Source organism: Cuculus canorus, chromosome 8 (genome assembly GCF_017976375.1).
Source record: "Cuculus canorus isolate bCucCan1 chromosome 8, bCucCan1.pri, whole genome shotgun sequence".
In the NCBI taxonomy this organism is placed as follows: domain Eukaryota; kingdom Metazoa; phylum Chordata; class Aves; order Cuculiformes; family Cuculidae; genus Cuculus; species Cuculus canorus.
The window spans coordinates 15,886,139-15,901,089 of NC_071408.1; the positions used below are offsets into that span (position 1 = coordinate 15,886,139).

The 14,951-nt window shown below is 39.9% G+C and overlaps 1 protein-coding gene across 3 annotated transcripts in view; it reads left to right on the top strand.

Annotated features, from left to right (window-relative positions):
- The window catches only part of SLC44A5 (solute carrier family 44 member 5), a 103,350-nt gene that overhangs the window by 75,850 nt on the left and 12,549 nt on the right, over positions 1–14,951 (top strand). For all 3 annotated transcript variants that reach the window (XM_054072929.1, XM_054072930.1, XM_009563501.2), the window contains exons 8-15: positions 1,594–1,717; positions 2,932–3,015; positions 6,105–6,217; positions 6,637–6,768; positions 9,302–9,401; positions 11,720–11,812; positions 12,735–12,822; positions 14,036–14,298. In XM_054072929.1, coding sequence (XP_053928904.1) covers positions 1,594–1,717; positions 2,932–3,015; positions 6,105–6,217; positions 6,637–6,768; positions 9,302–9,401; positions 11,720–11,812; positions 12,735–12,822; positions 14,036–14,298 — 997 coding nt within the window. The remainder of the gene's footprint in view (positions 1–1,593; positions 1,718–2,931; positions 3,016–6,104; positions 6,218–6,636; positions 6,769–9,301; positions 9,402–11,719; positions 11,813–12,734; positions 12,823–14,035; positions 14,299–14,951) is intronic.

The window sequence follows — 14,951 nt, forward strand, 5'->3', positions numbered from 1 at the left end:
TTCTTACACACATCTTAGCAGATTATAGACTTTCATATTAAAGCACAGCTCTGGTCTGAAAAGTGTTTTGTCACAACGTCATTAGGGTCTGTCACCTGACAATGATGTCCATAGAGTTTTAAACAGTTTGGAAGTATAAAGATTTTTTTATTGTTTTTTTCTAACTGCCATCCGTGAACATTCATTGTGTGATTGGGTCAAGCTGAGCTCTTTCTTACTCTTCAGTCATGACTGATAACAAAAGCTTTACAGCTCAAATTGTGTCTTTCAAGATATGTAAGCAAGCAACAGCATTGGCATCAAGAAAATGCCACAAATGTTGGAAGGCTGATGGCATTCAGGTGATACTTGAGCCCAGTTACAACGCAGCTCACTTTTTAGTTGCGATGTTGGCTGTGCAGGGCGTACAGAGGAATTAATGGGCCAAAAAATGGTTTTGTCACTATTGTCAGCAGTTACTTCTGAGTAGATAACTCCAGGTCTCAGAGCTTATCTCATCTGCAGGTGTAGCATCAAGAACATCTGTCACTGACCCAGAGGCTGATGCAAATAAGAAATTGCTGTTTATTTTTCCACGCTTTAAAATAGACATCTTATAAACCAGGGACAGGCTATTAAATATGGATTGAAATTTTTTAAAGATTAAGAATTTGTATGAAAACTGGTGGACGTGCCCAAAAGACAGAAAATAATTTGCAAAGAAGCTGTGACCTTATTATAAGCTATAACAAGGGACAAAGATTGCAGAGGGAGGAAAAGAGACATGTTAATTACTTCCTCAATAAAATTGGTACAGTAGATATTCTAGGCTGACTCTTGAAACCTGGAATCAGTGTTTATTTGAACCTGGTAAGGAAAGCACAGGATTATTATATAAAATTGAAGTTCAGCTGTGTAGGAGGACTGACCTACTCTTCACTTTGGAATGAAACCCAGGACATTTTGCAACAAAGAGTAGGGCATCATAAATGAGTATGTGAGCATTTCTCCTTTTTTCTCTCTTGTATAATCTAATCCTCCTACTGTCTAGCCAATAGTTTCTGTCTTTTTTCCATTGCTTCCTCTCCAAGAATATCTAGTGATAGTTGTTGGTACTGGAGCTCACTTGGCATATGAAGAACTGATGCTTGCTGCTATGTATTGTTTTGGGTGCTGATACTATTTGTGACCAGTCACGTTGAGTTTGTCTCTGCGGACTGGTTTCATTATTACCATGAAATGAAATATTTGAGAAGCTGTAGTTTTTGTAAGCTGCCCAGATACTGACAGAGAGTAAGTTCTGCATTTATTACAAATTCTTAAACTGCAACAGATACTACTGTTGTTATTCAATAGCACCTAGAATCTCTGGTTGAAAGCTGTGATCCCACCATGCCTGAGCTTGGACAAAAAGCCCCAAAGCATAAAAATAACGTTGTTGAATATAATGGCTCTTCCAAGATTTGTCAAAGTCAGCATATCATTAGAGAATCAGTTGAAAAACAATGAACTGTGAATCTGAAATGATTTAAATATGTTACAAAGGACTAGTGATAAAAAAAGGAGCTTGCCATGAAGTATAAAATGAATGCTTTGTTTTGATATTTTGCATAGTTCTTAAGCGATGCTTCCCAGACTTCTCCACGAAGAATGGTGTGCTAACCGTGGCAAATCAGACTACGTTCAGAGATGGAAGAGGGAAAATGAGAAATGTAACTGATCTCAGGGAAGCTGCAAAGTACGTTTTACCCTTCTTAAGTGCTTTCGTTTTGGATTTTGAGGTTGGGAAGTAATTGAGGAATTGAAAAAAATAATCAGAAGCTGTTGTAGCAAATGTCTGAGAGTATCCAGGCAAGACTTGCTAGTAAATGTTCTCCCTATGCCTGGGCACTTGCAAAGTTCCAGTAAAGAAAACCAGCACTGTGGTATGCAGAAATAAGCAGGGAGCCAAAACTTTTAGTCTGATTGTCTCTGAGTGACTGTCAGTTTTTAAATAATTCTTCTTGTTTTTCCTAGCAAACATTAGTATTTAAAGAAGGCTAAAATATGTTCAAAATGAAATCTTCATGCTGCAGGACTCAGGCCAGCCAGTACTGGCCTTGGCTATTTCTTCCTATGATGGCTTTTCTGCTAACATTGACTGTCCTAGTACTTTCGGCGTCTCATCTCATCTCATCTCGTCTCATCAGAGGGCTGCTGTTTTAGTGCCTGTCTAAAGGTCAAAAAGCAACGTACTGGGCTCTGATGCGCCTTTGGTGATTGGTAACAAGCATCTCCAGTCCTGGTCATTAACCAGGATGAGAGAAAACTGTTGCAATATCCTCACTTTTCAGCTGCTGTCAGTCCTCAGCCTGTCTGAGACACAAAGGTATCTTTTCTTGCCTCCCAATCCAAGACTGCCACATTCCTGCACCTCACCAACACTGAGAATGCCTGCACCTTATTAAGTTCCATTCTTCTGGCACCTGCAGCTACATTGTCTGTTCTTTGATAAGAAGATCCTTCAGTTCTTAGGAAACCATTAATATGGTCAAGCACTTTGCAGGATGGGAAGACAGTTCCATAAAGTCATTTTTTTTCTTCACTGAGCTATTTTCTGCTTCCGTGCTATTAGCAGTCGCAACTGTTTGGTTCTTGATGCAGTGCAGATCTTAAAAGTATACGCTTGGCTTGTGACATAATAAGCAATTATATAGAGCAATAGTTAGTACTCATAAGGCCTTTTTAATAAAGCTTTTTTTCAGGAGCTGTATAGACATTTTTATGCAGATTTTTTCTTTGGTGTAACTGTGATTGATATTGGTTTGGTTACAGAACTGGAGCTGGTGGATAGAGACATGCTCTTATCGCAAGTGAAGATATTTCAGATTCTTTCTCTGAGCCTATTTGTTGTTGAAATAAACTCTGCCTTTCTACCTAAAGCAACCTTTTCTTTGGTTTCTCTTTTCTCAGCGGCATCAATAATGTCCTGGATGCAAGATCAGTTGGAATGAAAATTTTCGAAGACTATGCCATTTCTTGGTATTGGATTTTAATGTAAGATTTTAATGGATTTGTTTAAAGTTTTTTTCACTTTGTTGTGTGCAGGGACTTAGAAAGTAGATCATAGAATCATATAATCATTTAGGTTGGAAAAGGCCTTTAAGATCATCAGTCCAGCTGTAAACCCAGCACTGCCAACTCCACCACTAAAGCATGTCCCTAAGCACCACAGCCACATGGCTTTTAAATCCCTCCAGGGACAGAGACTGCACTGCTTCCCTGGGCAGCCTGTGCCAGTGCTTGACCACCCTTCCAGTGAAGTAGTGTTTCCTAACATCCAGTCTAAACCTCCTCTGGTACGGCTTGAGGCCATTTCTTCTCACCCTATCATTGTCAACTGTGAGAAGAGACCAACGCCTGCCTGGCTCCAGCCTCCTTTCAGGGAGCTGTGGAGAGAAATGGGGCCTCCCCTCAGCTTCCTTTCCTCCAGACTAAATTGCCACAGTTCCCTCAGCCGCTCCCCATAACCCTGTACTCCAGACCCTTCCCCAGTTCCATTCCCTTTCTCCAGACACACTCCAGCCCCTCAATGTCTTTCTTGTAGTGAGGGGCCCAAAACTGAACACAGGATTCAAGGTGCAGCCTCCCCAGCACCAACTACAGGGCGAAGTGTTATGTGTGTGTTACCAATGCTACTTTTAAACTCTAGGAGCAATTGTGATTTCCTTTCATCACATGATAATAGTGATGTTATGGTTCTGTACGTGAGGTAAGGATAACACAGCACACATACATAGAGTGTCAGTTGATCTGTAGTACCTTTTTAATATCCTGGTGGGCAGAAGAACAGGAGGCGCTGTCTTCTGTTGCAGGACCCATCTGCCTGGTAATTCCAAAACTGAAAAATCTTATGAGGCTTTCAGAGCAATTGCAGTTGCTAAGTGTCATTGGTATATATAAAACACATAATTTCTAAATTCATACTAACAGTCTGTAGTGAAATCCATTAGAATCCATAAATTCATTAATTTAATGCATCAGGCAAAGCAACATCAAGAAGTATTGAACAATATTAATTTTATTTTGCAATTAATACTCACTAATCACCAATTAGTAAAGACGCAGCACTGAAACAAAAGAAGTAGCTATTTTGCAGAAGCAAACATATAAGTATATCTGTATTCTTAGCCCATTAATATTCTTCATGATGGACCAGGGTGTTGATCAGTTTAAAAAGGAGCAAAATTCTTTTCCAAATGAAAGCCTATGACATGCACAAATTAAACAGAAATTATTCAAGCCTGGATGTGAACACTCAACTATAAATACATATGATTTTGGTAACAAACTTAATAGGGTGAATTAGTCAGTTTAGAAACATAAGATCTCAGCTTTTAAAGGTGTTCAGACACTAGTGGGAGAACGCCCGATAGTGTGCTCACAATAGGCAGTGGCAAGAAACTCACTGGTATTCAGCTGGCTCGGTTCTCTCTAGGTCTCTTATTGAAGTCAGGCTTATGGTACAGGTACTTTCAAAGGTGCTATCCATGAATAGGTAGACTAGAGAGTGAACTCGCCATTTTTTTTAACACAAATTCTAAATACTGAAGCCAGTTTCCACATTTCAAATACAATATTTTGACAAGGAGTTGTTAGTACTTTTGAAGAAGTTGAATAGAATTTTCTTCACACTTTTCACCATATGATGATAAAACACATCAAAAGATTTCTGGACAAACATATTTAAGGGTAAGACTTTGGGTGATGACAGTAAAAGAAGGCTGGATTGAAAATTCAATATGGAATTGCTCTAGTCTTTTTAGCGTAGCCAGAAGAACTGCTGCTTTCAGCCTTAGTTTGAGGGAACCAGTCTAATGAGGACAGTTGTTACCGGTACTCAGTTTTGATGTTACTGGGATACATATGTATCTGAAGATAACTTTAGATAAAGGTAACTTACTGCTATCAAGAATAATGTCATAAGCTCCAAAACTACAACTTTTTTATGAGGAATACTTTCTGAATTTTAAACAAGCCATTCAGAAAGGGAAAGTGCATCATGTTAGGAAGCCTTTAAAGGGTTAGGGCTTAAGCCAGCTTTCAAAGGTTTGACTAAATACTCTGATGTTTTTCTCTTGTCCCTATGTCTATCTGACTTAGTTTGTCCAAAACACCTGGTTTTGATTATTTATGGTCAAACTGACCTATTTTTTTTTCATCTTTGGTGACTGGCTAAATAAGCTGAGAATGTTGAGAAGATGCTGAACACATGCAAGAAGTTGTTTTAGTATTTTTTAGTCTGTGCTGATACAAAATTCTGATGTAACATTTACTAACGATTCTGCAAAATGAAATGTTCTGTGAAGCATCTGAGCTGGGTGTTTGTTGCATGGCATTATTATTCACATTGCTTTGTTCACATTGCTTTAGAAGGCCTCGCTGAGTACAAAAACATTTTGCAGTCATTTTTGCCTTTCTGACTTGCTTTCTGGGAGTGAAAATAAAACAATATATCCTTACTGCAAACTTGATAAAGAGGAGACGCTCTGTAGATGTCATTCCTAGGGACTCCATTGATAGTGATTCTTTTTATGCATCACAATGCCGTGATCATTTTCTCTTCTGATGGGTAGAAGGAGTTTTTCCATCCAGCTGGTTTTACTCCTATTTTTTTTTCCCTAGGAAAGCTCCTAGAATGTTAGTTTACTAACATTGTTTCTTTGCAAGTAGGGGTTTTTATTGCAGGATATAAAATGGGAACCTCCTTACACACAGGTATTCATCCAGTTTAACTTTCTGTACTGTAGACCAGACCATGGCCTGAAACAGGCAGCGAGTTCTTCAGCTGATGCGAATGACCAGAAAGGCATTGTGTTCTACTGGTCACATTCAGCCAACCTGAGAACCTGGTGTATACAAATGTTGCCGGCTCTGCCCTGCAAGATCATCTTCTATGAGCTATTTGTTTCTAATAGCAGATAGTAGCCATGAGGATGTCTTTTGTAAGCAAGATTTCAAACTACATTTTTACAAAGCATTCTCTTATGTGAGGTGAAATGATGCTCATTTGGAGTAATAGGCACACAAGAAAGTGAAGATTCTCACACTTGTTTTCCCTGTCTTTCTGTTTCTTGTCTTTCTAGTGGGCTGTTCATTGCAATGATTGTGAGTCTGCTCTTCCTTGTGTTATTGAGGTTCACGGCTGGGGTTCTCTTCTGGATTTTCATCTTTGGTGTGATTGGAATTATAGGTTATGGTAGGTGTAATCTTCAAGCCTGAGGCTGTTTTTCCTTATTGCTTAAATTTGGCCAAGGAAAATCTGTATTTACATCAACTAAATGGTACAGTTGGGAGAATTAATGCCCAGTTTTAGACAAAGTTAAGTGAGAAGGGCTTAAATGGCAGTGAAATTTAGTAAGAATCCAGCTGTGCTGATACCTAGCAGCAGATGTAGTAACCTGAATTACCTACCCACTATGCTTAGTCTATTCACTTGTACTGATATTTCTTTTCTACACATGTGATGTTATTGATTGGTTTCACAGTAATGCACTTTTGGTTTTTGTTTACCTGACATGCTGAGTACAAAACACTTGGCTTGTAAAAGACTTTTTAAAAGAACTTGTCTTTGGAGTCTTCAGAAACAGTCATTTTATATTGATTGTTTTTTAAAAGGCATCTGGCATTGTTACTGGGAGTATGATCATCTTAAAGGAATACCTGGATCTGACCTCACTGTTTACGATATTGGATTCCAGACAGACTTCAGAGTGTACCTGCAACTGAGACAAACATGGTTAGCATTTAGTAAGTGCCCTTTAAACTTGATATCTGTTAATGGATATTCAGGAGAATCATCACTGTATTGCTACAGTTTCTGCCTCATTAAATTTCCTCCTACTACATATGTTGCTCAGAGAAGTAAGCAGAATTCTCTTTCTTTGTGTTGTGCAAAAATCTTACTTTGTTGCAAGGAGGCTACTATATTTGTAAGGAGAGATAATGCAATTGCACTAGCGATGAGAGTGAAAAATGCCTGAGTTATTAGCATTCCACTTCCTGTGTGTTCAGACTTCATAATGGGGAAGTAGAAAGCAATAAGTAAGTTAGTCCTGATGAAGTTGCATAAGGAGGCGCACTTTTGTCTCCCAATCTGTTTATTCTCACTCTTTGATGGTCCGAGAAATTAGATTAAAATCTCTACACATCTTTGTAGAACTGTTTGCATTCAGGTCACTTCTTGGAGGCTAATTAAGACTGTGGAATGAATTGTCACAAATTTCATCACCTTTACTTTCAGAAGTGTTTCATTGCCTTCTAGTATAAGGGCAGTGTATTTAAAACAAAACCTTGCTGGAACAAGACAGCCTGCAGCACACACATCCCTCCCTGGGGAAGGAGAGGTGCAAGAGGGAAAAAGTACCTTTCAGTTACTACTTGCACTGCTGTTATTGCTCTATTAGAAGGCACACAGACGCTAACTGATGATGAATGAGGCACCATTCAACACCTCCTCTCCCTGCAGTGTTGTGCCCTATCAGCAGCTAAATTAATAAAGTAGTAGTTTAGGGCTTCAATCTCTTTACTCTCCTTTGTGTCTTCATTTAACCCTGTGTTCAATCATTGGGCTTAAGAGGCATCTTCTACATGCAGAAGCAGAACTTTTTAGTATCCTGTCCCTAGATTAGGACTTTATAATGTTTTTCCTTGTAACTCTCCAAGGTTTCCCCTTGCCTGATTCTAAGTAGCCAATGTACAATTTATCTAGAGGTCAGTGTGACTTTCAGATGCGTTAATTGAGGTGCTCAGGAATTAAATTACTTTTCCAAAGTCACCCAGCAAAGCAGTTAAATATCCTTGAAGAAAACATAGGCCTTCTTAGTCCTGGTCTAGAACTCATAATCTACTGACATTGTTTTCCTTTTTCACAGTGTTTGGGACAAGCTGCATTAGCTTAACAAAGCTGAACTGGAATGAGACCAGCTTTAAAGAAACTTGATTATGTATTCTTTCATGGGGGACCATACAAAAATAGGTTCTGAAATGCACATAAAATCTTCTTTTTGGACAAACTGTGGCACTGAGCACCACAGTGGTCACTTGCCATCTGCAGGTCTGAAGGCTAAGGGTACTGATATTACATGGGTTTGCAATTTAACATCATCTGTGACTGTCTGGGTCTGGAATCTGAATCCAGGCCTAAGCTGTGGGACCTGAAACCAATTCCCATATCCCTTTGTGAACCTTCAGACAAGCCAAAGCTTAAGGTGTCTGTCTCCTGTCCTTCCTCTCCTCTATTCCTTGTGTCTTCCTCTCCCTCCACAAATCTTCTTGGTTTCAGCTGGAGGAGACAGCTCCTACTGTCTGCAGCCATCCACAACTGCTGAGCTAATTTAGCTGTTGTCTAACTGTCTGAACCACCCAGAATTAATGGATATATCTCAGAGTCAGAGGAGATGTAACTTAGCCATTGAAGACTATCTCTTCTCTAGATGAAGTCCAGAGAATTTTTTTACTTTCTACTGCAGAAATAGGTTTTGAACTGACACAAGCAGAAATCAGGCTGAAGCAGACTCTTGAAACCAGATCTGTGTTATGATTTGTACAGTGCTCATAACTAAGAGAGGAAATATTCTGGGACATGGTGTTCTCAGCTCTCTTATCTTGGATTAAGTTTGTATGATTCCAGCAGCACAACTGGAAAGTGAAAATAATTTGTCCAAAACTGGCCTATCTTAGCCTCTTCTTTTTTTTTTTTTTCAGTTCAGTGAGGTGAAAGGAGCTCATACCAGGTTAATACTCAAACAAACCTACTGATTTAAGTACATCTAAATGTTAGAATAATGTATATCAGAGAAATGCAATCTTCATGAAAAAGTCAACTCTTCATCACCTTTTTATTTATTTTATTATATCTAAATACTACAAATTAGCAGCATTCGAGTATAAACATGCTGAATGCTTGTTTACAAAAAGTAGAATTTGAAGGATGAGTGAACTGTATCTATGGCCAAATACTACAGTCACATTTAAGTAAATTATCTTTGAGAATGATATGTTCCATTTTTCTTGTAAAATTAGAAATGCTAATTTCAGGGTCCTACACGTTCTGACTAACTTTCTGCATGTGGAATTTCCCTACACTGGAACTTAAAAAAGTAGGAAATGGGATTGAAGATCAGCAGTGCAGTGAGAGAAAGAGAGAACTGTTCTAACAGAGAATTTTGTGGAGTTCATGAACGCTAGTGTAAAGTACGAGGGAAAAATAAAACACTTCACAGAGGCAACATATTGGTTCAATTCTTGATCAATCTAACTTTGTTTGTTTGTTTGTTTACAGTGATAATCCTTTGTGCTGTTGAGGTCATAATCATGCTGATGCTGATCTTCCTAAGGAATCGGATCCGGATTGCTATTGCACTGTTGAAAGAAGGTAGTAGGTATGTTTGTCTGATTTTATTATACTTTGAATTTTATTAAAAGACCTCTAGCAAGCACTCTTCTTGAGCTTCATCTTCCACTACCAAGGGCAGAAAGTTGGCAGTTAAAGTACAACACTGGATTTGTTGAGCCAGCCATAGTATAAGGAATGCCTGTTCTCTGTTGATGAGGTTCTGCTTATAAGAGCTTTCTCTTTGTGGTAAGACATTTTGCACCTCTCAGCAACTTGCCTTAAGAGTCCTCGGTGCAAGAAGGTGTATCGGCAGACATGCCAAGTATGGTACACTATTAATAAGAGCCTGGGACCTATAGCTGCCAACTTTGCTCTGGTATTGGGTTGCCTCCAGTGTGACATTCTCGTGGTAGAGGACTGGTGGTGTTTTTGGGCTGTGGCTTTTGTTTAGGAAAGACTGAATTCTTCTGGCTCCAATCAAACTTTTGTGTGGACATGCATAAATCTGCAGATAGAAAATGAGGCTTCTGTGACCAGACATCGTAATATGGTGCAGTCCAAGGCACACCTCTTTCCTGTCTCATGCTGCCATATAGTTAGAGCATTGAAATTAATATTGGCAGCACTAAATTATGCTCTTTAATTCCTGTTCATTAATATCCAGGAACACTTTTAACACTCTGCAACACTTTTGTTCACAACCTTGACAGGTAGAGGATTTCAGAAGGTCCATAAACTTCCTACTGAGAAGTAATAGCATTTTGTCGTCTTTCAACAGCATCGAAAGGTCACTTGAGGGATATTTTTACTCTCATGCATAATGCATGGGGTTAAGCACTATATGTAGTTACTGTAAACCTAACAGACCATGTCCTGTATCCAGAAAGATGAAAAATAAGCTTCTAATGGCTGGAAATCAATTTACATTTTTCAATACTTTTTAACTACTCTTTCAAAAAGATTACAGTTATAATGCTAATAACTGACTTGAAATCCATAGTTAGAAACAATTAACAGCTGTTACTCAGTGCATTGGAGTAACTGCCCATGGTCTTAGTGGTAACTAAGAGGCCCACCATTAACTGTTGAACACTGCTAATATGTAGGGATTAATTCTCAGACAGTGTAAGGCTGTGTCCTCCCGTGTGGCTCGTAATGGACTTTTACATTTCTAGACTCAGAGATCCATGTGTTGCTCTTAACTTCTTGATTGCACATGACGGTTCCCTTGCATTCCTCTCAGCATTTACTGGTTTAGCAGCAGGAACCGAGTACATTTTTCTCCTTTTACATTGTGGAAATTCCTATAAAACACAGCATCAGAAGTGCCATAAGTCGTAAGAGAAATACTATAGCAAATAATGAGAGACAGAAAGGCTTGTGGTAAGCTTACAGGGTCACTGGAAAGAAAATTTGGAGTGATGAGAAGAGGTAGGTGACAGGACCATGAAGAACCAAGCTGTAAGCTTCAGTGGACAAAACACATGCTCTCTGAAATCACATGCAGTGAGATACCCAGCCAGAGGTGTTTGCTTCTGATAGCTGCAGCCAGCTTACCCAGAAGGGTGGTATCTACTCACTGTCTTCCAGAGGAATCCCTGGCAGAGGAGGAGCTGACATGTTCAAGTTCCTGCTTGCTAGTCACATTCTAGCCACAAGAAATATAAGTACAATGTCAGCCTCCAAAACATCAGCCTTGATGTTAAAAGGAGCTCTCTAAGCTGTCAACAGTGAAAGGCCATTATTCTTTCTGTCTGCCAACAGCCAAAGGCGACCACCACTTGTTTATGGCACATGCAAGGTGCAAGGAAAGTCACGTAGTCACAGGGAGGTGTTAGCTTGTCCTGGCATTCCAAAGACAAGATAAATGTCCCTGCCCCAAAATGGTTAGTACTTAAAGCAGGGAAGGGGCTGGGAAGAGTCCTCAAATATAAACTAGCAAGAGGTAATTTCAGGTGTGTAAGAGCTGAAGGAAGAGCATAGGAGCTGAGCAGTATGGGACAAGGAAATAAAGGGTAATGCCTTCAGTAGTCAGCCAGGATATGTGATTGAAATGGGTTTGTGACCTGTAAAGAGCTAAATAGCTAAATCTGTGAAGCAGTAATGGAGAAGGAGAAAGTAGAAGCCAGGCTTGAACATGGCAAATGAATAAAATCAACGGTAGTGGAGTGGTAAATGTGAAAAAGTGAAGATGTATAGACATTTGAAGAAAGAACCTGCAGTATTCTGAGGTCCTAGCACAAGATTATGCTACTGCTATCAACAAGTAGCTCAAAGTAAAAAGGATGATGCTAGAAGAGAACTGATAAAAAACTTGTTTCTTAAATTGTTGCAGCTTACCGATATGTTTTGTTTCTTTTATAGGGCTATTGGCTATATAATGTCTACATTGTTCTATCCGATCGTCACCTTCATACTCATTGCAATTTGTATTTCCTACTGGGCTGTGACAGCTGTGTATCCTTCTGTCTGTGTACCTCTGGAGGAACAGTCTTCTGGTCTGCAAGGCCAGATAATTCTCTGCTGTTTCACCCTAACCAAAGCAGCATTAAGAGGGCTATTTGGTCACTTAGAACGTGCTGCACCAATGCACTCTCCCTCAATGCACATTTCCATGTGATGTACAAATGAAACAGTGAATTTAATTTAATCAGAAAGAACTGGACTAAAAGTCATGCCAAAGCAAGGGTATCATACAAGGCCTTGTGGACTGCATAAGGTTGACTTTAAGGAGTAAAAAAGGGCCCTCAGCAGAGTGAATATGGCCTGTAATGTGCTGCGTGTTGTGTAGGCCTGGTGTTAGTGGTTCCTTCATTAGCTGAGGGGCTCCCAGGTGTGTCTCGTTCAGAAAAGCATAGGAAAGAGTGAGAGAACATCCAGTGCACTGAGTCCTCTCTAAGCTGCACAACAGCAACCACTGTCCAATTGTTCCCAGAAGAGCAAGGGTTTGGCAAGGTGTCAGAACAGGGAAAATTGTTTCTTGGAAACAAGTTGTTTTTTCACATGCAAAGAGAATCAGTTTTTGCTGTGCAGGATGATGCTAATTTGTCCTTCTGCTCTGTGTCTGCTTCCACCAAAATACAAACTGTAAAAGAACTACTGCATAACCTGCTTTGTCAAAGGCAGATGTGCAGGAGAGACCGAGTCAACTGTCAAGGTTGTTCCCCTTGCACATTCTGGTCAGGGGTTATTTCATCTCTGGGATGGAGTTTGCCTGAGTTCTCTGAGTAATGAGAGTATTCAGTGTTGTCTGTCCACACTTCCTATACATCTCTGCACAGCAACGACAGTTCTTTAGAGCTAGTGGTTATGCATCACAGAATCCAAAGTTGCTCAAAGCCTACAGTTCTGTGTTTCCTCCTTAAAATGTTTTGTTCAGTTTTCTGGCTACATCAGGAGAACCTGTGTATAAAGTAATGGCTAATCAAACACTGTGCAAATATGCAAACCTGACTTGTGACCCAGAGGTAAGTGTATCAAATATTTACCTGCAGTGAGAGCTATACTAATTGCATTTCTTGGTCACTGTTAAATGCAGTGCTAGTAGAAAATGTGCATATTTTATGCAATGATTCCTTGTGTTAAATCTGAAAATAGTACTTAATGTTCAGATGACACTTATTTGTTCAAAGCAATTTACAGACATAAGCTAATTTTTCTGCTAAACCGTCCTATTAGGCAGGTAAATATTAACCATTCTAATTTGCAGTGTGAGAAAAGAAGACACAGAAATTCAGGTTTACTTGGGAAGGTGTTCTTGAATTAATGACGATTCTATTTAATGGTCCTCAAAAGGCAATGGAAGAGTTTGATAATTGTGCCTCAAATGTGTCCAAGGACCAGCAATGCTTTGAAGCAGAGGCTTACCTTCTCTTCTCACAGCAATGGCCTTGATGAAAGAAAGATGTCCAGAAAGAATTAGTTTTTTTTCTTGTTTTGTCTTCAGTCAGATGTTTTGATTTGACTTTGGGATTGAATTTAAGAATATTTTGAAAATTAGAAAAAATTTTCAAATGGTATATTTGGATTGTTTCCAAGTGTTAAGTTTTCAGTGTACTGCTGTGGTTATGTATATGCCAACCAATTCCTCACCCTGCTGATGTCTGAACACCAAGAAAGAAAGCGATTAGAAATTGATTTTATTTCATGCCCAAACAGAGTGAATACTTGAAACAAACAACAGAAATAGGGAAAAGTAATTAAATGTAAAGACTACTTCAGTTTTAATGTTCTGAGATAGATAAGGGAAGTTATGACAGCTTGTATGAGATGCCATAGCTCAGTTGGTTTCGATCCAGCTGTGGTGGTGTACCCAAACTACAGAGTACCCAAGCTACTCTGGTTTTCAGATATTTTTTTTTTAGATGTGAGCAGGTTTTCTCTAATTAAACTGAAGTCTTGATGGATCTTAAAAGTAGATTTCTGAAATTCACATCTGATTTATGTAGGTATCAGGCATGTGATGAACAGGTCTGTTTGCTAGCTGCTTAGTTTGAAGTCAAGCTCCTGCATAAACCATTAGTATGTATCCTTACATATGTAAGCAGGTTCCGTAGTACTGGAGTGCTAATGAAATATCAAGCAGAATTATGTTATTTATATTAAGCTGCTAAACTTTAAAGACTGTGTACATAGAATTTATAGCTTATCATTGTGTTGTTTATTTTTCTCTCTACACAGACTTTTAACAAAACCAATGTGACTAAATTGTGTCCAGGTGCTCAGTGTACTTTTGCTTTCTATGGAGGAGAAAGCCTTTACCATAAGTACATCTTCATCTTCCAGTTAGCCAATGCCTTTGTCTTTCTCTGGCTGGTGAACTTCGCAATTGCACTGGGTCAGTGTACCCTTGCTGGTGCCTTTGCCTCTTATTACTGGGCCTATCGAAAACCAGCTGATATTCCACTGTGGCCACTCTTCTCTTCATTTGGACGAGCAATACGGTAAGACTATGGAGCTGGATTTGAGCTTTGTCGTGTACCCAATAAGTGCTCTTTTTACATCTAGGGATGCCAGACTTAGAATATCCAATGAAAATCCAGCAGTCTATCTCTTGCTCAGACTCCCTGATGATCCTTAGCGTATCTGCTTCTTCTCACAGCTCTGCCACCAGGCTGAGGAGATAGTCCTCCTGCTCACACCTCACACAACCGTTGCCTCTGCTGCCCTCTGTTTCCAGTGCAAACTGGTGGCACTCCCTGCATACAGAGACTTGGACAGCTGCATGTTTTCCTGGGAGATCAGTCTGAGCTAACTTGTCCATTCTGGCAGGGGCAGAGGATGCAGCCTTCCGCTGGGTGGATACCGTGGCTGGGCTCCCTCTCACTGACAGAACTCATCTCCAGAGCGCAGAGACTGCACCCTCTCTGCTCATCTTCCCTGTGCAAACTGCTGTCAGAAACTTTCGAGCCTCACCCTTCTGCCAAGCCCTGCCCCTGTCTGCATGCTCCTGTTTGCGGTGCTCCGGTCACTGTGCTCCTAAGGGGCTGTTTAAATCTCCTGTGGATGCTTCTGGGCCTGCTCCCATGTGACACAACGTGACAGGTGCTGTGACCCAGAGTCAGGAGCTGCCCGCCTCTACCTCCCTGCTGGGGAG